General features: G+C 30.4%; 1 protein-coding gene across 1 annotated transcript; it reads left to right on the top strand.

The window, feature by feature from the left end:
• The first annotated feature begins 5284 nt into the window (after positions 1 to 5284).
• On the top strand, positions 5285 to 10666 carry LOC114408874 (3-ketoacyl-CoA synthase 10-like). The gene is made up of 3 exons (XM_028372072.1): positions 5285 to 5811; positions 7825 to 8453; positions 9737 to 10666. The coding sequence occupies exons 1-3, from the start codon at positions 5398 to 5400 to the stop codon at positions 10302 to 10304; spliced, it is 1611 nt and encodes a 536-aa protein (XP_028227873.1). The 5' UTR covers positions 5285 to 5397; the 3' UTR covers positions 10305 to 10666.
• The last annotated feature ends 234 nt before the right edge of the window (positions 10667 to 10900 follow it).

Here is a 10900-nt window from a genome sequence, read left to right on the forward strand (position 1 = left end):
TGCCCGTTGCTATCCAGTAGTAGTATAGTAATTCGTGATTTTCATAACCTGCCTCACTTTTTAGTTAGGGATTATTGAATTCTATCTTAATAAAATAATTTTATTTTTTAAAATATTATTGAAAACTAAATAGAGGTTTAAAATATTTTATATTTTATAATTAATATTTCATTTTATTTAATTAATATTATATAATAAAATATTTTCAAATATCATTAATTTTTTATTAATTAAAGTAATTCTTGAAATTTTTTAAAATTTAAAATTTAAAATTTTTTATTTTAACATTTTTTTCATCATTAAATTATTTTATATAAATAAAATTATTTTTCACAAAATTATTTTTATTTATAAATACACACACACATGTGTGTATATATATATATATATATATATATATATATATATATATATATATATATATTTGTATTGCACAAGATAACTAGTTTTAAAGAAAATTATTGCTATTAAATTTTTTACCAAACAATTTTTAACTTTATTGAAACTTTAAGCCAAAATAATAAACAACTTATGCTTATTTTTGAGCTTTTATTTTGAGCCTTAACTTAAAAGTGAATTTAAAGTTAAAAATAAATAGGGCCAACTGTAACCTTAATATTTGCCTAAAAGTCTAGGACGTGAACTTGTTTGCTTCATGGAATTTGTATTTGTTTCAGTAGAGATGGTTCATTTATTTGGACAAAAGGAAATCGAAATTCACGAACTATAAAAAAATGCGGACCAAAACCCTCCTTTTTAAAGTATAGAAAGTAAAATTGTTTTTGACAGGGAATTGAAGGATCTAAACCACATTTTACCCGTTTTAAAATATGAGCAAAATTAAAAAAAAAAAGAAGTAACAAAAATGATAATATTAAGATGAATGTATGACTATAAGGAAAAGGATAAAATATGAAAACATAAAAAAATTGATGTGCTACCTAGGAGAAGGTGATAAAAAAATTAATTAACATAGTTGGGAAACATGCAAAGAGTACAAATTAAAAGAATAAATTGCATAATTCTTAATTTCAGTTAAAAAGTTAGAAAATAAACACACACAAATATTAGAGAAAAATATCAAAAGAGATTCAATAATGAATAATATATCTAAGAATTTAGTTTTATGACCTAGTCCAATGAATAGATGATCTAAGCCTAGTTGAATAAAGTTGTTATAGTTGTGTTGATTTGATTACTAGACAAGAAAGAAATTGAGCAAATTGCATAATTTTGTCTTGTGGATTGATCGTCATGTGTTGTTCAAAGCGTTACAAGCTCTTTAATGAACAAGTCCAAGATTACCAGTGGGTCAGCAATGACGATTCACAGTCAAATTGTTATTGGTTGGATTTTTGGTTTCTTCTATGTACTCTCATCTTTTTAATTGTCTGTTTAAATCTATAAATTCTTTAACTTAACATTTAATTTTTGTAAAAAGGAATTTTACTTTTTATTCTCATTTTACAAAAGCATAATATTAAAATGACGTTTTGTACAAACTCAAAGTGAAACAAAAATCTAATAAATTTAAGAATTAAAGAGATCAAGATGTACAGTGCCGGTGGAAGATAGTAATTGGCAAAGCCGATGCAAAAAAAATGTTGTATTTGAAGCTGAGAACATGAAAAAAAAAAAAAAACTTTGTAAGACGTGTATGATCATCGTTCTAAAAGATTTATGCATGATATATCTAAGTAAAAGGCCTATCTTTATATAAAATTTTATCCCTCTTTTTATTGTCTTCAGTTATCCGTCATCTGCTTACCAAGCTGTCTGTCACTATCAAAGTTGATGAAGGAAGATCAGTGTTTCTCCAAGGTAGATGGGTGTATTATGTATCCCCAAATCATAAGTATCGTATCTGCCTTACCCCCTTCTTTTAGAAGGCAATGTTTGTTGCAGCATCTTCATAAATATGCCTGTGTTGGACCTGCTTGTGTAATATATTTCACATGACACGTCGAGTACGTTCTTGGCCAAACCATTTAATTTTTTTTTTTGTTAAATTTGAACACTTATATGAGTTATGCTAAAATACTTAAAATACATCATTTACAAAAAAAAACAACACTTAAAATAGCTTGATTAATTACGAGTTGCATCACCATTCACATGTCCCTTAATTAACATATATTACATTAATGCCAAATTTAATTAGTTGCGATGTGTAAATTTTGAATAAAACTTGTTAAGTTCTATTATCTCACACAAAAATATCTTGTTAAGTTTTCTGTGTATTAAATACCTTATTTTTTTCTTAAATATTTTCCATTTTTAATTTCTAGACAAGTATTTTTGGCCGTTACTCCTCAGCAAAACCTATATATCATTTATGTAAATTAGGGATGACAATTTAATCCATTTATTCATTTTTCATCTGCAATCAATTTTTATATAAATTTAATTAATTCATCAAATTATAAAAATAAAATTTAATGGATTGATTACATTGGATTCTAATTTTTTTATGAATAGATTCTAATTTGTTATTGGATGGATAATGAACTATCTAATATAATTTGTAATTTATTGGATCAAATAATCCAAAGTTTATTGGTTAAGCATAAACCTTTAAGGAATGGATTCTTAACTGCTCTACAATGTTTGGGTACAAAAATATGTATAAGTATTGAAATTTATTTTAGAATTTTTTTTCAAAATAAATATAATATTATTTAAATGGATGGGTTGGACACATTTATCACTTTATAAAAATGGATAATGATAATAGATGACTTTTTTATTAAACGGATCATTGGTATATTGAATTAGATCACTTTGTACATATTTAACTGTTCATAAATAGATTAATACTTTGATTTTAATATAACCATTGATTAGATTTAGAATTCATCCAATTTTTCAGTTTAACACCCTGATGCAAAATTTATTGTTATGTTATTTTAAAAAAAAAATATTGTTATGTTCACGATTCACCTGCTCCTTGAGCTGTTAAAGACAAATATTGTTGGCACTTGTATGGGGCCTGGTTGAAAACTCACGGACTCTTATAGAAAAGTTTTTTTTAATTTCTTTATTATTTTTTTTATTAAAAAATAGTTTTCAAATTTTTAATGTATTTGTTTTGTTTAAAATTTTGGAGAAAATTGATAGAAACTAAAAAACAAATTAATTTTTTAATTATTTTAAAAAGTTACTTTCGAAATAAATGTTTTTTTGTTTCAAAAAAGAATATTTGAGAACAGCAATTTGTCTTGGCCCAAGAGCACATGAGAATTTATGGCATTTTTGGGTTATGCAGTTGCAATCGTGTTTGTTTTTCTCCCTTCAGTTAGCCACTTGTCATGTAAGTTGTATCATGAAAACAGTTTCTTCAATACAGGGCAGTAGTAGCCAATACGTACACTGAACAACTATTGATCGAGTAATTATTTACGCAGCTGCTTCTGCAACATAACCATCATCGTGTTATGTGTACGTGTATGGTACCCACACCACAGTGTCAGTAAAAATCACATGCATCACCCGTGGATATCTTCAAATAAATGGAAGTTGGGTTTAATACTATAAGAGACTAACATTTTACAACGAAATGAATTAATGTTTAAATCACTACGCAAAGTGGAATAATTTCACGTGCTTTAGTGATTAAAAATATTATATTTAGTATTTAACCAAACTTTAAAGATGATTATTTCCGAAAAATATACTTATGAAAAAAAAAGCCCAAACATAACATACAATCAATTTCTCTTCTGCTCAGCTTCTTAAAGACGCATTATTTTACATTACAGGTCACTCTGAACTGTTTGTGATGTCACTGATGTTGTCAGGTTAGGGTTATCCTCTGGGCCCTGCTATGCTGCCCTCTAAATTTTTCATTCATTTATCTGTATAGTTAAGCTTAAGCGTGATATTACATATACTTTGCCAATATTTTTTTTTAAAAAAACTTTACAACTTTTTTCATTGAATTAATATCTAATAAATATCATTATTCATGGTGACCAATTGACCATTAGTCCATCAACATCTTATTATCTTCCAATCTCAACCGTGACTTTCATTTCGTTCTCTTGCTGCTGGCGCCATAAGATTAGCGTTGGAACATTTATATTTGTGTTACAACACAACCTCAATTTTTGTATACACTTATTGTTCTGCATTATGTACAGTGATTTCAACCGTATCCTAACAATATTGCTTATTTTTTTCTAATTAATAATGCTCTTCATTTAGTGACCTTAAGGATCAGTTTATCAAACATTGCTGATCTGAATTCTTTCTCACATTTATCAGCTGTAGCAATCTGCATGCTTAGGCAGAGATCGACCAAGACAAAACAAAACTAGTCAAATGCTAAATGGATTCAAAAATGATGTTTGTAACATATTCCATACGTCTCATTTTATTTGATGTTTAAAGTTTTGAAACAGCTAGCTAGTATATGTCATACTCCCTCATATAATTTCTTATTGTATCTTTTGTATTTTATATTAGTTAAATTCTCTTTTATCTATACTCCTTTTTCATTTCCTCACTTTACAATAAATTATTATGGATATTGAAACATAACAAACAAATGAAACAATTTTATTTTCGCTAGGGCTGCCTTTGGTTTAAGATGAGAAAGAAATATGAGAGAAATTTTATATTTTTCATGTGAAATTTATATCTTTTATATTTTACTTCAATTTAATTTTTTTATCTTTTATACCAAACACACCTTATATCATCAAACTAAAGGAGATGCAAAAAATATTTTTTAACACACTTTTTATTATGTAGTGAAATTTGTTGATTACCTTTCTTATTTATTTATAACTTTGTGATATATGATAATTTTAAGTGATAATAAAGAGTTTGTTAATGAAAATATACAAGAGAATGAGTTGTCAACATTGATAAGTTTTTTGTTTTTTTTTGCATAAAGGTAACCATATGAAAGAAGGCAACTGTACCAACTGCATGTACACGTGGAGCGCCAGCTTGTGTGACCAATTAGATCTAACATTCATTGTTGACACAAGAGAGTAGAGACACAACTAGATCGTGGATATAAATGTAACAATTTTTCCTAACACAAGAGGACGATATTGCTAGGGATAGAAGAGAAAAAAAAAGTTAGAAACAGTGGATAGCTAGCATAGCGCTCCCTCGCCTTTTAGGACTATAACTCATGCACACCCACTTACATTAAATGAAGAAATTAAGTCTGTTGAAAAGTCTCAACTACACAAACATCAATTAGGTGCTAGCATTAACTGATTTCCACCCACCTCGTGTATTATCAATTTGGTAGTATAAAAATATGTACACAATCCCAATCCCACACACATTGTGAGTATCAACAAGAATACTCATAATATAGGTAGCATATAGAGCTATAGTTATATTGATATTGCTATTTGTTAAGCTCTTATTTCCTCGGCCATGGCTAATAATGAACGTGATCTCTTCTCGGCGGAGATTGTGAATCGTGGAATTGAACCGTCGGGACCCAACGCTGGCTCGTTGACATTCTCTGTGAGGGTGAGGAGGCGCTTACCGGATTTTCTGCAATCGGTGAACCTTAAGTACGTGAAATTGGGTTACCATTATCTCATAAACCATGGCATATACTTGTTCACCATACCCGTTCTTCTCGTGGTGTTTAGTGCTGAGGTTGGGAGCCTCAGCAAAGAGGACCTATGGAAGAAGCTTTGGGAAGACGCGCGTTACGACCTTGCTACGGTTCTTGCTTCCTTTGGGGTCTTCGTTTTCACCTTGTCCGTCTACTTCATGTCGAGGCCACGTCCCATTTACCTCATTGATTTTGCATGTTATAAACCCGATGACGAACTCAAGGTACTACTCCTTACCGTTTATGAAAAAGAATGCTTTTGCTTTTTCTTTGAATACACCAACGTCTTCCTAACCAGTTTTCTAACGACATTCATTAAAGAATTTTTTAAAAAAATATTTGTTATATAAATTATATAAAAATATCGATATAATATATTTATCTTTCAATAAAAATATTTCTATTTTTTCTTACTCAATATTCATAGGACACGTCTATTATGAAACATGATAGTAATGATTATTTCATTCATGAATGCTTGATTATACCGAAACGAATTTTCAACGTGATTGGTGGATTGAATGGTATTCTCTTTCTTTTGGTTTATTTAAACACGACCATTTGATTGGTTAGCTTTAAATTTCGTCCGGATCCGTATTAAATTTTGTCACACAAAAGTAAAGTTATACATACTACTAGTCCAAATACATTTCATTCACCTTATTTTAAAAAATAATTTCTTTTCAGTTTATAAAGTAGTATGGTAAAAGAATTTTAAAATAAAATAATGATTTTTTCAAACTCAATGTTTTTTTTAATTAATTAGTATTTTACTTATAAATCTTTATGGAAACAAAGTCAAGTAATTTGAATGGGAAAATTCTGTAGTTTAATATTTTTTTTGTCTGAGTCGTTTGATAAAAATAAGGTTAAATGGTTTTTATAATTTCATGATTCTTACCTTTTAGTTTGAAAATGATCTTTTTAGTCCCTATAATTTATATTTTAGTTCTTTTTCAGTCCATGTAGTTTAAAAATGTCCTTCTTATTCCTTATAATTTATATTTTAATTCTCTTTTAGTCCCTATAATTTGAAAATTATAAAAACAAAAAAAGTAAGAATCCTGAAATTATAGAAACTAAAAAGATCACTTTCAAAATTACAGGGATTAAAAGAGAATTAAAATGTAAATTATAGGACTAAAAATATCACTTTAAAACTATAGGAACTAAAAAAGTAAGAATCATGAAAATATAGGGACTAAATGAGTAATTTAACCTAAAAATAATTTTAAAATAGTTTTTTTAGTATGTCAATTATAAATCTTTATTGAAACTATAAGGTTATTGTTTTTTTAGTATGTCAATTATAAATCTTTATTGAAACTATAAGATTATTGTTTTTTTTTCAAACTTATGTTTTACCAAACATGTTTTTTTAGTATGTCAATTATAAATCTTTATTGAAACAAAGTTAATCTAAATGCATTAGTTGTTGTTTGAAGTTTTTAACTGATGTAGTATATCTCTCAAACCCAAATAATTGACCAAGGACTAGTTTTATGGTCAACACTCAGATGTAATTTGTTAGGTGTTTTTTACATTGTTTTTCAAACAAAATTCTTAAATAAATTATAATAACTTCAAAGGAAATTATAGTAACATTTTTAGGTTTTTTTTTTAGATTGTACAAGATTTCATATATTTTTTAACATCTATAACTATTTTCTTGATAGGGGTACACAAATGTAATGTGTGTTTTTGGATAATATAAGGAGGAGGATGAATGTATTTATTTCAAACAATTAAGAAAGATTAGTATAAGAGTGGAAACAAATAAAAAAATATTAGAAAAAATTTGATGAAACTCAGAAGATTTCAGTGTAATTTGCTCTAATCATTAAGCTAGATCTTTGCTACTTGAATTATTGACATGAAACTTTAGAGTTTTGATGAAAAAACAATAAATACTAAAAGAATTACATCTAAACTCTGTGTTAATTAACCTTTGCTATGTTTAGTTTTCAAGTGGGAGACTTCCAATTTCTATTCAAAAAGCAAAACTGAAAAACTCTTAATATTTGCAGACTCAAATTCTCGGGAAACAAAGTTAAACATAAGTTTACTTGGATATAATTGGTGTGAAGTGGGTGATTGTTGAATTACTGTGCTGTGGGGGATCTCACATGATATAGAGATAAGACTAAAATAATCTATATAAGAAGAGAAAAAGTCTCACCTTACACGCACATTTTAAGAAATACTAATGGATGAATATGCATTGTACTGCATGGCAGGTGTCAAGGGAGCAGTTAATGGAGGTGGCAAGGAAATCAGGCAAGTTCGACGAAGCAAGTCTAGAGTTCCAGAAGAGGATGCTAATGTCCTCCGGAATCGGCGATGAAACCTATATACCGAAGGCCGTCATCGCCTCCACCGAGAACACCGCAACGATGAAAGAGGGTCGGGCCGAGGCCTCCATGGTAATGTTCGGAGCCCTCGACGAGCTCTTCGAGAAAACCCGCGTCCGACCAAAGGACGTGGGTGTCCTAGTAGTAAACTGCAGCATCTTCAACCCTACACCATCGCTCTCAGCAATGATCATAAACCACTACAAGATGAGAGGGAACATTCTGAGCTACAACCTCGGAGGAATGGGTTGCAGCGCCGGGATCATTGGTGTGGACCTGGCCAAGGACATTCTTCAGGCGAACCCAAATAACTACGCGGTGGTGGTGAGCACGGAGATGGTGGGGTACAACTGGTACCAGGGGAAGGATAGGTCTATGCTTATCCCGAATAGCTTCTTCCGCATGGGGTGTTCCGCGGTTCTGCTTTCCAACCGTCGAAGGGACTATAGCCGCGCAAAGTACCGCCTTGAACACATTGTTCGCACGCATAAGGGTGCCGATGACCGCAGCTTCAGGTTCGTAATTAGCTTTCTAATATGTTTGGATTAGATTTATGATCAATTAATTTTTCATGGTGAAAGCAAAATCACAAATAATTACTTTTATTTTTTCACCTATCTCCATGTTTTTATTATGTAAGATTGATTCTTGTATATTATCGAATCAGGCTATCACTAACCTTTGTCTTTCGGCTTTGCTTTTGGGATTTTAATTTGTCGTTTTGGTTTGGTGTGTTGCTTGTTGAGTTTTCTTGGGGTTGAGCTATGCAGGGAAATTACTAACGTGTGTCAACGTAATATTCTCTTATTGAGTGTTTCATTATCTATGTGCGGCATTTTCTTCTAAAGTCTCATAAATTTGATTAATTTTCGATGTGACAGATATTGGACTAATCTAAAACAAGCTATTAATTTCGTTGTTGGCAAGTTCTATTACATCAATAAGCTAATAGTGTAGTTTTTAACACTCTTTTTAATGTTTTTATAAATTGACTAAAATTTGCTACAAATTATAAAATTATGAGTGAAATTTATTGTTATAGGAGTAAAACTCATATAATATGTTATAATTTTTAATAAATTTTTATCAATAAAAAATATGTGTTAAAAAGAATGTGTAGATAATATTTTTCAAAATAACATAGGTGATAACATGGACAGATGTTTTTAATAGATAAATTGATCGAGCACGGCATAAGGATGTTGGGATATACCTTTATGATCCTGGCCCCTAATTGGATTTTTAAGTGCTTCTATAATATCTTCTTTGACTAATACCTTGGTCCTTTATATTTAACCTGTTGTAAAAAAAAAATATTGAAATAGTTTTATATAGTATATATTATATATTATCGGTCAGCCAAAAACATGTAATTAGTAAATTTAATCCTCCACAAAAATATTGTGTATAAGTTGACCAATTCTAAATAACTTGTTAAGGTTGACTTAATAGTAGAATATTTGGTTAAGGTAATTTATATGAGATTTTAGGTTGAGACTTTATTCTCGTCAATATATACCAATCCTAAATGGAAAACGAGATTGCTTTTTAGGCAAAACTGGAGGTTGCTGCAAAATTTGGATAAAGTTGAGCCAAAAACATCCCCTAAATTTATTAGATGTCATAGTGTATTTTTAAGAGGGTTGACATTTTAGTTCGATCTGCCAACCGTCTAATTATTAACTCAGCAGACACACCAGTTGCCAAGTTGTTTCATCATTTCTATTGTTAGTAATAATTAAATCAGCATTATTTTCTTAAATTTAATTTTTTGGTGATTTATAATAAATATCTGCAGGTGTGTGTACCAAGAGGAAGATGAGCAAAAACTAAAGGGACTAAAGATCAGCAAAGACTTAATTGAAATTGGTGGTGATGCTCTAAAAACCAACATCACCACACTAGGACCCTTGGTGCTACCCTTTTCTGAGCAGCTTCTCTTCTTTAGCACCCTTGTGTGGAGGCACTTATTTGGCAGCAAAAATGATGGGAATTCACCCTCAATGAAGAAGCCATACATTCCTGACTACAAACTGGCTTTTGAGCACTTTTGTGTTCATGCTGCAAGCAAGACCATTCTTGATGAGCTTCAAAGGAACTTAGAACTGAGTGACAAGAACATCGAAGCATCTAGGATGACACTGCACCGCTTTGGCAACACCTCTAGCAGCAGCATTTGGTATGAGTTGGCTTACATGGAAGCAAAAGAGAGTGTGAGAAGAGGAGACCGCGTTTGGCAACTCGCATTTGGCTCAGGCTTCAAGTGCAACAGCGTGGTTTGGCGCGCCATGCGCCGAGTTACCAAGCCTTCTAGGAACCCTTGGCTTGATTGCATCAACAGATATCCTGCACCTCTCAACAACTGAAGCAAAATTCTAAGGCACTAGTATTATGAATCTATCAGTGAGGTCATGTGAAAGCTATGGTTAGGATCAATAAGGGTAGTTCTAAGTTGGTCTTTAAAATGTTACAGCTGCTTTCTGTTTCTTTCTCATTTTATTATTCCTGGCTTGAAATTCTATACTTTTAATTCCTCATTAGGCATATGGTTGCCTCCTTGTTTAATTTCTCTGTCTCTTCATAGGATGATTGATATCAAAGTTGATGGATGGCTATTACCTATAGTCAATGCTACACTACATGTCTCATATTTTATTTAGTTTAGTTGCTCTGCCTCAACTGCTTAGGTGGGCTTATATTATACTATGAACTATGAATTATAGATGAACCAACTTGCTAGCTTATATTGCCTGAATATTAATTAATATTTTAATTGGCTGATTGGACATGGAAGCATTATCCGTTAACCTGTCGTTCACTTAAAAAACTGTGGCCCTGCATTTTGAAAGTGAAACCACCTCTTAACCGTTCAAGAAGAGACTTTTTTTAGTGTTATAAATGAATGTTTGGACCTGCACCAATTCAACTTCCCGATCTCTATCCCAATTTGACCCAAATCAAT

Source organism: Glycine soja, chromosome 4 (genome assembly GCF_004193775.1).
Source record: "Glycine soja cultivar W05 chromosome 4, ASM419377v2, whole genome shotgun sequence".
Lineage (NCBI taxonomy): Eukaryota > Viridiplantae > Streptophyta > Magnoliopsida > Fabales > Fabaceae > Glycine > Glycine soja.